Raw genomic sequence first — 13678 nt, forward strand, 5'->3', positions numbered from 1 at the left:
TGTAACTTAACCTTTTCTTCTTAGTGTTGACATTGTATCTTGCCTTATTTTTACACAGTTCAGTGGAAGTTATGCTTGCAGCAGAATGCAGGCTCTTTCTCCATGTCAGTTTTGAAACATTTTCACTAGGCAAAGCAGTTTGGATCCCAAGAATAGGAGATACGAGCTCACTAACAGAGTAGTTTTACACAAACAATTAATTTGTTACTTTTCTGCTCTTTCTCTTTATTTTTTTTTAAACTTCATTTATAGTGACTGTATTTGGTCTGCAGAAAAGTGCAGAAGTAATTAGAATGTTTATTTTATTACCAAGTTTGTATGACAACGTTTGCTATAAACCAATTTTTTTTAGGTTCCAAGAGAGAACAATTGATTAGATGCATATTTTTTGAATTATACAACAGATCACACCCAGCTGCACAGCTTTTCTCAGGTAAGTGAGCTATTATATATTCCCCTTTTTCTTCCCTTCCCCAACTCCCTTAATTAATAAGGAAAACCAGACATCTATCTGCATGAGGCTTGTTTTAAAGTCAGTACATATATCCTTGGAAAATAAATATCTAGTTACTAGGATTTATCCACTGGGGCCAGCTCCAATAATGAATTTGAAATAGGATTTTCTCACTACGGAAAAAAAAAAAAAATCCTCAGACTCAAAGATAAATCAAAGGAAAGTGGCACCCTGGTGGACCAGACAAGCCATTGGCAGCACAGTCACATGAAAGCCTCAGAGGTCACTACCTCAGCATCAGCAAAGCTATTTTAGAGCTCACTGTGGAGTTTCACATCGTGGCTAAATCAGAATACTTAATAACCTGGCACCCAAATTTCACATGTTGCCAGCCTCAGTCCTTATGTGAGCCTTCCTTTCACTGCTTTGGAAGCTTCCCCTTTGAGCTGGAAAACATGGATACACAGTCCCATGTTTTGACAACTCAAAAAAATTAATTTAGAACCAGCATTAAGAGACTTACTGTGTGGATGTACAGGTAGGTGAATTTTATTGCAAAAAGAATTCTGGCTACATCTACAGCAGATACTCTGAAAAGAGAAAGACAAGATAACTCTAATGAAATCTTAGACATGCTTTTCTTCCAGTCTATGATACAACTAGGGCCATTACAGGATTTTCTTCAGAAGCCAGCATTTTTAAATCATTAACTGTTTATGAGTAAAGTATCTGCATTGCATGGGGATTTTTTGGGTTTTTTTGGGATCCTTTGGTTTCTTTTGGGGGAATGGAAATGTAGGTCAGACTCTTGAACCCATTCCCACACACATTCTCTTTTCTATCCGTCCATTAATTTTCATTTTGAAAAGTTGCAATGGGATTTTCTGAAATTTCTGAATTTGTGTCTCACGTCCCTGTTCTAATGTAAGAAGAGCCTCCCCATCCAATCTGTATCTCCCAGAAGCCAAAAATGCTGGAGTGATGGCCTGTCCTCACTTTGAAAGGAGGCTGTGGTGCACTGCAGGAGATGTAGTTCGACAGGAATGTTCAATCTCCACAGCACATCAGGAGCCAAGAAATGCTTGAACAGAGCTCCCACGGCTAAGCAGGGCTCTGAGCACCTCACTTAATCTGCAGTGTGACCACTCCCCACCTGTAAATTGACACACACTTCCTTGTTTCACAAAGGCTTCAAGAGGATAAAAATCTGTGAAAGTTATGAGATTCTCAGATACTGTGATAAGTCCCAGGATAAACAAATGTTGAATGCAAAACAGCAGCTTGCATGGTACATATTCAAGGGCATGTGGAATGAATTAGAAAGATGAAGAGAGGGAGCAAAAGAATGAGGATGGGAAGAAGCAGAAGGGAGGAAGGGTAGACAGAAACACTGCAAGTGTCACTGGAAGCTATGGGAGAATTACACTGATTCCTGTACACTTTGGTTTCAAAATGCAAATATTGGAAGTGTATATAAATCCAACTGAGCCAACAGCTTAGTGAATGAGGTTTTTTTACAGAATTCCAATGTTGACATTTTTGTGAAGTGACCAAAGGAAACTCCCAAAGAAGGGATCTTGCTGTGTATATTTAGAGCATGAGTGGAGATATTAAACCTAGGTTTTATTTACTATCTCACAACAGTCCTTTTTGGAGGGAGAACAATATAAGCAGGTTAGGAAAATTAATTTTCTGTAGTGTGCCCTGCCAGCGGTGTGAGGGAAAAGGCTAGTCTGGATATAGACATGTGTTGATCTGTAAATAACAGGCAAGAAGGCCATACACAATTCCTTAGTTGCCCCTTTTTTTTATTTTTTATTTTTTTTGAGAGTGCATATTATGAAACTACATACTGGGAACAGATTAATGGATTATTTTTCTGACAATTGAATATAAAGATTCACTCATTAAAAAAACAAATTCAATTTTAGAACTGCAGGTTTAGAATTACACTGATTCCTGCACACTTTGGTTTCAAACTGCAAATATTGGAAGTGTATATAAATCCAACTGAGCCAACAGCTTAGTGAATGAGGTTTTTTTACAGAATTCCAATGTTGACATTTTTGTGAAGTGACCAAAGGAAACTCCCAAAGAAGGGATCTTGCTGTGTATATTTAGAGCATGAGCATGGAGATATTAAACCTAGGTTTTATTTACTATCTCACAACAGTCCTTTTTGGAGGGAGAACAATATAAGCAGGTTAGGAAAATTAATTTTCTGTAGTGTGCCCTGCCAGCGGTGTGAGGGAAAAGGCTAGTCTGGATATAGACATGTGTTGATCTGTAAATAACAGGCAAGAAGGCCATACACAATTCCTTAGTTGCCCCTTTTTTTTATTTTTTATTTTTTTTGAGAGTGCATATTATGAAACTACATACTGGGAACAGATTAATGGATTATTTTTCTGACAATTGAATATAAAGATTCACTCATTAAAAAAACAAATTCAATTTTAGAACTGCAGGTTTAGCAATATGACAGATCAGTTAGAGAAGCTACTGCTGCTTGTCAAAGAACAGAAGAGTGTGGTCAGTAAAGAAGAGGAAAAGCCATTTGGCATGGCAAGAAAGAGGTGACAAAACTCAGAAGAGAAAATGTAGGATTCATGTATAGAAAGCTTTAATACAGTGATGCCATGTAGAGGGTTTTATCTTAGTGGAAAGTGTGGAAAGCCTCCCTGGGATGGAGAATGTGTGTCCTTTTTATTCCAGAGCATACTGGATGTGATACATTCCTATGCAGAAGGACAAAACTCCCAGCTAAGATTTCCAAAAAGGATTTAGGCAATGCACAGTAATTTATGCTGGCTTTCTGCACTAGAGGTCAAAATTGCCACTGGTCATACTAATGACAAGCCTCTGCTCGACTGCAGTGAAACAGCAGTGGCTGCAGATGAGCTGTGCTGATATTGCAAAACCTCTCTCAGCAGCAAGGAATGAGACTCAGGGTTAAATGGAAGGAGCTGAAACAGATAGCTGCTCATGATCTGCTGAGGAATGTCTCAAAGTCACTCTAAGATATCTAGATATCTTAGAGTGACTAAATATTCCATTTACTAGGCTGGGCTGCCTTAGAAGCAGATTAATATTTTGGGGTATTTTTTTCCTCTTTGCAGTGATTCCCTTTTTACTAAAAACAATGGCTCATAAGAAATAACTAGCTTAGGTACTTCTCTGTGTCCACTTTGCATATAAATGCATTGGAGGCATCTTCAGCCCCACAATACCCAAAATCTCCTTGATATTTATAAACTTCAGAAGCAGATTTTAAAATTCTATTTAGATGGTGTTTGAAATCCTCTTAGGCTCCTCATCTGCATTTGTGTGTCTAGATTCCATTTAAAATCTGATGCTAGAAGCCCATGTGACACTTGGAATAGAACTTCAAAAATGTAGTTTTTATAGTCTAATCTTTATGAAAATTTTGAAAATTTTCAGGCAGAACTGGTAAGATAAAAACCCACAAGTGAAAATAGTGACTTTATGGTGTATTACAAAGATTCTCTCTGCTGGTCACCAAGGATGGTAGATTTTGTGAGGCAAGATCATAAACCTAGTGAAATTAATAAAAACTCTTTGTTTTCAGTGAGCTTCACTTCACACCCTTCACTGAAGTAGATCCAGATAGACTTACACACTGTTTACTGCATTTTATTTGAATGAAAGTGAAAACTAATGCAAGTGTCAAGAGAAAAACAGCTAAAAATTAAATGGGTAATAGACTTGCTGAACAACTGATGAAGGAGGTAGCTAAGTACCGAGAGGGGTTTGGAAGGAAAACAGCAGGTATTATTTGAATAAACATGTTTAAAATAATTAAATATGTCTAAGGTGCAAACAAGAAGTCCAGAAAGCCAACAAAGGGTTTTAATCATAGATAAATTTCAAAACACAATATTCTGGAATTTGTTGTCAAAATCCTTTGGTACAGAAATTAATAGATTCTCAATGGCATGGCACATATTCTCATCACACAAATGAAATACAGTAAGGCATAGACTTTCCCATAACTTATGACTTCTCTTCCCCACATCTGTTCAGCACAGTGGTTTTTAATTTTAGGATTTCACCACCACCATTCCCTTTCCTCCTGAAGCAGGCAGTGGGAGATCACTGCCATCTACAGATAGGAGATAGTATCACTAATATTGGAGCAAATTGTTGGAACAGTTTCATGCTGCAACATTTTTCTCTTTTTCCCTTGAGCACTTGTCTCCTCAACCCTGCCTTCCTCTTAAAAAACCCCACAAAGTCACCCAACACATGCTATCATTTCTTTAGCACCCTGATCATAATCACCCTCAATAAAGAAAAAGCATGGTACTGTAAGAATTTTAGAAGCCCTGTAATATTTTATGTCAAAGTTTAAAGAAAAAAAAAGCAGGATTCACAAATGTGCTTTCCATTACTTATTATATTTGTCAAAATTTAGTATACATGTCAAAATTATAAATGGCTTCTTACAGCTTTCTCAGAAGGCAGCTGAGAGAAATAGCAAACTCTGTGGACATTTGTATAGATGGATTGAGTAAGTGGGTACCTGCTTTCTATGTTCCACTGCCTGGGTCATTGTTTCAAAGTGACACATCAGGAAAGACAAGCAAGTATGGCACTGTGGGAACAGCAGAGATACAGATAAATCTCAATTTAATCTCTTTTGTTTTCTTCCTCCAAAGAAGGGATCAAAAAATGGAAAAAGCTTCATGTTATTTTTATTTATTGTAGAAGAACCACACATCTGCAGCCTATCAAAACTCATTACAAATATTATAACTTTAACAAGGAAAATTAATAAAATTCATAATTTCCATCCTGTATCTTCTGTATTTAGATAGTTTTTATCAAACATGTCAGATATCCATTATTAAGACACAACATTCACTATTTTTAACCTTTTCCAATAGGTGCTAAATTACTACCTATCTGACAACATTAAAAAATATTAGAATCACAGATTTGGCAAATTAAAAGCAGTCCAGTGTCCCCATTAAGGATAAGTGATTTGGCAGCTTGCATTTCCATTTCTGCCATATTACACTTGATACAGTAAAGAAACTGATGGGCAGAACCAAAAAGAACCTATTTCCCTCTGAAATATCTAAGTGTAGGATTGGGCTCACTGATATTATTTTTACTTATGAACTTGAGAATTTAAGTCTGCAAGAGCTCACACAGCTGTAATAGGTTAAAAAAAAAAGGCAGAAGCGAAATGCAGTAGAGTTAAAGCAATCTGTAATTGCAAGGGCTTTCATTTGTTCTCTGCCCAAATAGCCTCCTTCATGCACTGGAGAAATGCTTTTATTTGCTTTCCAGGTGAGAGAAATTCCCTGGCTTGTTTGTCCTACTCTCTGTGTATCATCCTAGCAGCCAGATTAGAATTCTGCTTTGATTTGGGAATCCATTGCAGCACTATAATATGATTGCTTCAAGGAACATATTATTGTACTAGCAACACCAAACACGTCTGGTTTTGGACAAGTTCAAGGAATAAACGCAACATTTAATCTGGTGTGATCATAGGGAAGGAGAGATCTGAGACTCTGAAAACCTTTACCATCATTGTTTTGCACAACCAGTTTCTCCTTGATAATCCTGTGCCCACTGAATTGCAGAAGATACGTCTGGTTTCCTTCAAAACTTCTGACAATTTGGACCCAGCTCATAAGAGCAACTTCCAAAAAATACAGGCTGAAAGTTTAGACCCCGCTGAAGTCAGTGGCAAAAGTCCTGTCAGCTTCAGTAAGGTCAGATTTTCATTTGTGATATTGATTCAGCTGCTACCTTTAAATATAACAGCTTTAAGGTTGTTTCTACAGAAAGTCAGTGTCAGGTGTGTTTATTATTTTAAACCACACCATTTCTTTAGAAAAGTAAATATCTGAGTACCTTTACATTGCAACGAGCAAGATAGGAAGTCTGGCAGGAGGCATGCCTGTGTTTCACACATTTTTAACATATATTTAATTTAAATGGTTTTATGGATACTACAGAATGAAAGCTGCTTTTTTTTCCCCCTCTCTCTCTCAAAGGGTGTTTCTATATGTAGCCAGGAGGTGGCATTCCTGGGTAACAGTTAAAGGAATTCATATACACAATTTCTCTTTTGCTTATGAGAGAGAAAAAGGTTTCTTACTATAGTGGCAGTTAGTCAATTAACTGAGGCTTAAACTAATGCAATAAATTTGCTTTATATATTCTTTGTTTTACTAGAAGTGGCAGAGTTATCCAGTAGTAGACATTAATCTTCATGATGAGACAGCAGGGATCTGGCAAGTTATATCCATCTTCCTGTAAAGTATTTGATAGTAACAGTCCTTGTCTTCAGTTACCTCGTTTTGTTCTTCCAAATAAGCTAGTTTGCAATAATTCATTGACCACAATAATACCCACTAAATACTGTTATAAGAACAGTTAGAAAATCTGAGGGGAAAAAAACCCAGTTGAATTTTATCCAGTCAATGAATCTTAATCAGATTTTTCAAAGTCTGATCATTGCCATTTGTGATCCAGTTGGTCTATGGAGTATTGCCATATTTAACATCTGTGTCACATCATGCCTTTCCTGTTGCCTCATTGATCAACAGACAACATGTGATGTTTCCCAGATGTTCAAACACGGCAGATCCCAAAAGACCTATTAAATTACACTGAAAGCAAAACAACATCTATGTTGTAGAAGTTTTGTTAAATTCAGGTATGCCTGAATATTCACAAACTTGCTACAAAATACTTACTGATATTCAAATTGCTTTTACAAATCAGTCCAAGTCTGAAATGTCCACATTGTGTATTATATGAGGACTCTGTGTCACAGAGTTGATAAAATTTTCTGTTCTGCAATATAAAGCAAGTTAAAATAGAATTAAGCCTCTAATTACACATGGAGAAGATAAACCACTGGATTTTTTACTTCATTTTACTATTTGTCTCCTCTCACTACAGGCAATCTGTGTCCTCGCAGATTTTTACTCAGATTTATTAATGATTATATTTTTTCGTTAGATAAAGCTGAATAAATAATGATTTTTAAAAGCTTGTGCATTGCATTCTCTAAGCAATCAAGGCAGTATGTGCTATTCTTCAGTGTGGCCTTTTCCCACACTGATCAAGACTTACTAAGATGTTACTTAAACCTTTGTTCTGTACCTGAATAACAGTGACATGAAATTCTAGATGGGATTTCAGACACCAAATGTGATCCAGCTTACACCAGCTTGGTACAGCATTCTGCTTTGAAACAGAATGATACCATAGCTTATGATACAGTAATTTTAACATTGCTATGAATATCCTTCACACCTTTCTGAAGCTAGTGCTACTCTTCGAGCAACATTTCAACTTCATCTTTTGTGCTGGCATTTTCAGTCATGAGAGTCTCAGCATTTTATGATGAACACGGGCAGCTGTATGCAGAAAATCAGTACCTTTATTTTGTCACCTGCAAATCAGCAGCACAGAGAACTCAGGTGTGATCTGTTTAAATCAAAGCAATATTTCTCCACATTATTACAATGACTCATCAAAAGTTTATTTTGCCTTACTCTTTAATAAGAAGGAACATAGCCACTCTAAAAAGGCCACCTCAAAGAGAGATGTTCCTTCTCTGTTTATTGATGATACCATCAACATTTGTTTTTCTCTTAAATCAAATAGGTTTTACAACAGGTTGCTTCTCCTTCCCCAGAAAACAGGTGAAGAAATTTCAGTTCAGAAATGGCTACATATTTATTTTTGGTATTTTCCAATAGAAAAATGTTGGGTTTTTTTTCCCCCAACCCAGCCTTTCCTGGTGGATTTGTTACCTTGCTGTACCTCCCTGAAGCAGCTCCCCCTGGACCCTGGCTCTCGGTTCCATGGCTCCAGAGCTGCTGCAGAGCAGCCCCAAGCAGGGACGTGCCCTGGGGATGCAGGCCCTGGAGGCAGCACTTCCACAGAGGCTTGAGCAGCCAGAGCAGCTGCTCGTGCTGCTCGTGGGAAGTAAAGCTGCTGCACTGACTACAGTGAGGTTCAAAGTTTAAGTGATGGTTTTTTCCGATTTGGTCAGAAAATGGAAATGTTTCCGTTCAGGGTAATGGGCATTTTCAAAAGAAAACATCTTACAGGTTTTTTCCAATGCTTTGTTAAGTTGAAAACGGCAATTGAGGAGGAAAGAAAAATGCTCTGTGTACCCTGGATTAGTAATACTCCAGTATTTTCAGGTTTGTCTCCACTGTGGAGTAACTCTGGACAGTCACATCTTTATTTCAATTTACACACAAAACTAATTTTTGTTGAGCAGCCTGGTGTTGTCTGAGAGCACTGAGTGCTCAGGTATATGTTAATTGCAAAACCTGTTTTGTTTTAGTGATACCAGGAACAACATAGGCACCTAAAAGTTACAAGATCTCCAAGTTGGAGCTCCATCCACATGGTTTGCAAGATTAGGACTGCTAATTTTTAGAAACTTCTGAATGACAGAACTACATACCCAAAAAAAAAAAAAAAAAGAGGCTGGTGAGTTTAAAATTAGAGAATCTACTTACAGTACAGACTGTACAGATATGTAACTCAAAAAAATTCTCTGTCTAGATTTTTGAATTCACCTGAATTGTTTATATGTCTTTTTAAAACAAACACATAATTAGAACCATCTTTATTAATGGCATGAGACCTAACAAACTTTTGTTTTGTTATTGACACTTGCAGAACAGCAGCCAGAGATTCAGCAAAGTGAGGACAGAAGGTATGTGCAGTATCACGGAGAAGCATGTGGAATACAAACACAGGAAGGAGACAAGAAAAGCAAAGATCTGCATAATGGTAAAGCAACACATATGGAAAGTCAGCTTGAGAAGAACAGTCACATATGCCAAAAATAATTCACTAGCTACATTTAGTTAGAAGATCTGGGGAGCAAACATAAGCATCCTAAACAACTGCAGTAGGTTAGCCAGAGTGTCTGCTGGCCCCAGGGTCACATATTCCTGCTCTAACTGCCAGCAGTGTCCCTTTGGAATGAGGAGCTTTCCAAGTGCTGGCCAGTGCTGGCTGTGGAGGGGAAACTGTCTGTTCTTTTCCGTTTCTCATGATTTCTTATGAAATGTATACTGCAATGTAAAGCCCTTTCAGAAATACCTGAGCCAGTTGATCTGTGCAGAATGTGCTGATCTGCAGAATTGCTTGGTTGTGTTTTAGAAACAAAAATGTAATGTTGGCCTGCTCCTGCTCATGAACACATCTTCATGTGACCAATTCTTTTTGTGTAATTATAAATAATTATTTCATGTAAATATATAGAAAGGCTGCTAAAACAGCCACATGAGATATCTTTACCATCCTGGGCATATTTTGCAGAAGGATTTTCTTCTATTCTTGTTATTGGGGTAATTTGCTGTTGCATTGCTTTCACAGTGTCAGCTCCCAAGTTTGTTGTGTGACACCTGTAAAATAATGAAATGAGTGACATTTGGGACAGATTTCACCAAGTGTTCCAGTCCTTTGGATTTCACTCTGGAACACTATGTTTTATATTACTTCATTTGATTGGGTCAAAACTTAAGAGTCGGTGTCAATTGAGTTTAGTAATCCTCTCTTTTTTCTAGAATTGTCACACTAGGTGAATCTGAGCCTGCTTTACTTTGAAGGCTTTCTACAAGTTTGCTGTTTTAGAGTGGGTTATTGGCCAACTGTTTTTTCAAATGGTATCGTTTTCCTAGAGGATCATATTTTCCAAATGCTTGTTTTCTAAACAATAATTTTCAAATATGCCCTTTTCCTGTGACCAAAACCACAGCATATTGCCACAATTTTGACAACTAAGATGAAAGCTAACTAGGTAATCTGCACTGTCATTACATACAGATAATCCTTGCAGACCATTAATGGATATCACACCATGTCTGAGAGTCTTGTTCACTGTTGTTTGTAGTTGCTCTTGTCCTGGATCAGGTGAGTACATCCAAAGTCTCCTTCTAATGCCTTGTGTTGAAATGTATTGCATCATAAGCTGATGCACAGTAATTTATCTTTTCCTTAAGGCCTAAATATTAAAAAAAAAAAAAAAGCTTTAATAATGTAGTCAGCATGGCCCAGAATCAAATACAAAAGAATTTTATTGCAAACTCATCTTTCCTCCCTTTTTTGATGTTTACTTTTATGGCAGTAACCACCAAAGACCCAGACTATATTTCAACGACAGTTTTCATTATTTTTAAGAGACATTCAAATGAATGTGAATGTAGTTGGCTTCAAATTCCAACTGTCCAAATGCTAAGATGTAAATCCAAATGCTAAGATACCTCTAGATAATTTTAAAAATACTTCTAGTTTTCATTTTGCTGGAAACCTAATACTTTGTGTTGCTCCTACTGCAATTTCAGCTCTTACAAGTAAGATGATTTGTTCCTTGAAAACTAAACACCTATGAGATTATTATATCTTTAGATTGAGTTTCTGATGACAGTGTTTTTTCCAATAGCATTAACCACACTGAAATGCAAGTGAATTATAAATTTAACCTTTTATTCAAGACTCTATCTTGTTTGAATTTCACAGGACCAATTTTCAAGCACAGTTCTCCCATGTGAGCAGGCAGTGCATATTTTCTACTCACTACCTTGATCTGAGCCCAGTTAGGAGTTCTCAGTTTGTGCAAATTCCACTGTCCATTTTGGCACACCTGATTCAGTAACGTGTTGGAGCCATTATGAATTCGTCTCATGCACTTTCATGTTTCCTGAGTAGTGGAAGTGTAACTGTTGTTTGAATACCCAGACATCTAGAACTTTTGCCCTGAAGGCCCCCTCTGTGAAGCATTTTTCACTCTGCCCTTGTAGTGCCATGTCCTAGCCTGTCTTCTAACAGCTTTAATAGAAGCATTTTTTCCATCACATCAGCATTTACCTGAAACACTTCCCAAATTTTTTTGTAGTGTTTCTTATTTCTCTTATCTTATAGACTAAATCACTAACTTTGCATAAAACTTAAGGATTATCACCTAGCAAATTAAAATCCCTTTTTTTTTTCCCCCCCATGAAATATAACTCTGTGATTATAAAGCTAGACATTCCTTAGCCACTGTGTCTTGCTGGCTACAAGCTATAACTTTTACTTGTATCTGAAATGAATACCAGTGTCTTTCAGGGTGCCTCCACCTGGACTACACAAGTTGGTTCATTAATTAGGTTTTCACCCTGTCTGTATCACTGAGCAATTAGGCTATGAAGTGAAATTTCCACAGGGCCTTTCCTACTTGCAAATTCTTGTATCCCTTCAGCAGACACAACATGGCTGCTATCCTTGGGCTACAAGCAGGAATTTTTGTAAAAAAGAAAGAAGTTGTAGACATGCAGCCTTGCTAAAGTTCTTTATCTAATCCAATTTTACAGCTAACACCCACAGCAGTTCCATAATCCATTCATTCCCCTCCACAGTGATTTATTTCAAACTCCTTCCTTTGCTCTGGTCCAGCCATTCCCAAAGCCGAAGATTAGCCAAAGCTGCCTTGTCTCCCTAATTCCATAGCACAGTAAGAACTTGCTTTAATTCCTTTTATGGAGCTCCAATATCCCAGTTTAGGCCTTATTTCCTCACCTGAAGTGTCTACAAACATGTCACTAATTTAAGCCATAACTAATTTGGCCCTGACAGTTAACATCTTGCTGCCAATTTCAATAAGAGAGGAGAAACAACTGCTGAAATCAGCTGTCGGTGGTGTAATCATGTTTACAAGTAAAGAGGCCAGAAATGCTCTTTCCCGAGACACAGGTGGCACCAGATAAAATGGTGATGGCAGGCTTCTTTCAAACATTACCAAATCCCTGAAGGACTTCACCTAACAGTTTGGCTGCCAGAGAAAATGTTGACTGGTGCTCTCCTCTTTGCTTTCTCTTCTGCCTCTCCTCTACAGAGAGTCCTTTGTCAAGTAACAGCCAGATCCTTAACTCATTAATGTGTTTCTCTTTACACTTTGTTTCTTAGTGGTATAATATTTTTTTGTAAGAAGTGGGAACAGCAATTCCTTTCTCCCAAATTACAGTGTGACAACAGTATGAAAGTTCTTGTATGTTTTCTTCTTTGCTGTTCTAAAGAAGTAACTCTAACATACTCTGAATGTTTTTCTTTCCCAACCCAATCAAAATGCAGTGAGCATGACAGTGAGTAACAGAGAGCCCTGCTGCAGCCAGCAAAGCTTATCTCTGAACTGCTCCCCAGGTCCCTGCATAAGTTCTAGCTGAATCATAACTCCCAGGTATCCTTACAGCGAGGATCAAGCAGCATTATCACAGAGCTTATCTTCCCCAGAATCTAAGCATCGCTTGGAATTGCTCTACCATGAAGGCAGAACCACATCTCTAATTTATATCAGCACATTCCTGATACACAGTCATATTTCAGTATGTAATCAGTAAATCCTCATATAACAGCCGACCAACCAACTAAAACATCAGCAGAGCTCTTTCTAGTCTGTCTGCTCTTCTGAGTGAGAGACTGTGCCCTTTGGAGCCCTGAGCAGCATCACTGCAGGTATGGAGCCACACAACCAAGTGGATTTTTTCTGGTGCACAGCACCGGCCAGGTGTGTTCAGGGCTGCTGCAAGAGCCTTCATGTTGTAATTAAATTACCACCTACAATAATGGACCTGAGGTTAATGAGCTCAGACAGAGATGCTACGTCGAACCACAAGAAATGAGACAGACCCATAATGAGACATTTTCAGCCTTATTAGAAATAAGACAGATTAAACCAGGCAGCTGACTGGCCTTTTGGTGCCGGGGCTGCGCTCCCCTCGGCAGGGGTGCCCTGTGGATGCCCCGTGGGTGCTCCCCTCGGCAGGGGTGCCCTGTGGGTACCCTCTGGGTGCCCTGACGGTGCTCCCCTCGGCAGGGGTGCCCTCTGGGTGCCCTGTGGGTGCTCCCCACAGCAGGGGTGCCCTGTGGGTGCCCTGAGGGGTGCCCTGCCCCTCGGCAGGGATGCCCTGTGGGTGCCCTCTGGGTGCCCTGTGGGGGCTCCCCGCCGCCGCCGTGCCCCTCCGTGCCAGCGCAGCCCCCGCCCGGCTCCCGCCGCTGTCTCCATGCGACAGCGCAGCGTGGGCGTCTCCCGGCGCTCTCATTTGCATACCCCGGCGAGCGGCCAATGGGCGGGCGGCGTTGCCGCCACATTTGCATGTGGCCGGGCGGCGGCCAATGGGGCGGCGGCGGCCGGGCGCGCGGAGGGCGATGCTGGCGGCGGCGCGCGGGCGG

The 13678-nt window shown here is 39.1% G+C and overlaps 1 protein-coding gene across 1 annotated transcript in view; it reads left to right on the plus strand.

The window, feature by feature from the left end:
- Positions 1 to 352: 352 nt before the first annotated feature.
- Positions 353 to 13678, plus strand: part of SH3GL3 (SH3 domain containing GRB2 like 3, endophilin A3) — a 50239-nt gene continuing 36913 nt past the window's right edge. The window contains exons 1-2 of the mRNA XM_039722901.1: positions 353 to 433; positions 9143 to 9256. Of these exons, the coding sequence (XP_039578835.1) occupies positions 9182 to 9256 (75 nt within the window). The 5' untranslated portion in view covers positions 353 to 433; positions 9143 to 9181. The remainder of the gene's footprint in view (positions 434 to 9142; positions 9257 to 13678) is intronic.

This window comes from Passer montanus, unplaced genomic scaffold (assembly GCF_014805655.1).
Source record: "Passer montanus isolate IOZ18808 unplaced genomic scaffold, ASM1480565v1 scaffold5, whole genome shotgun sequence".
Lineage (NCBI taxonomy): Eukaryota > Metazoa > Chordata > Aves > Passeriformes > Passeridae > Passer > Passer montanus.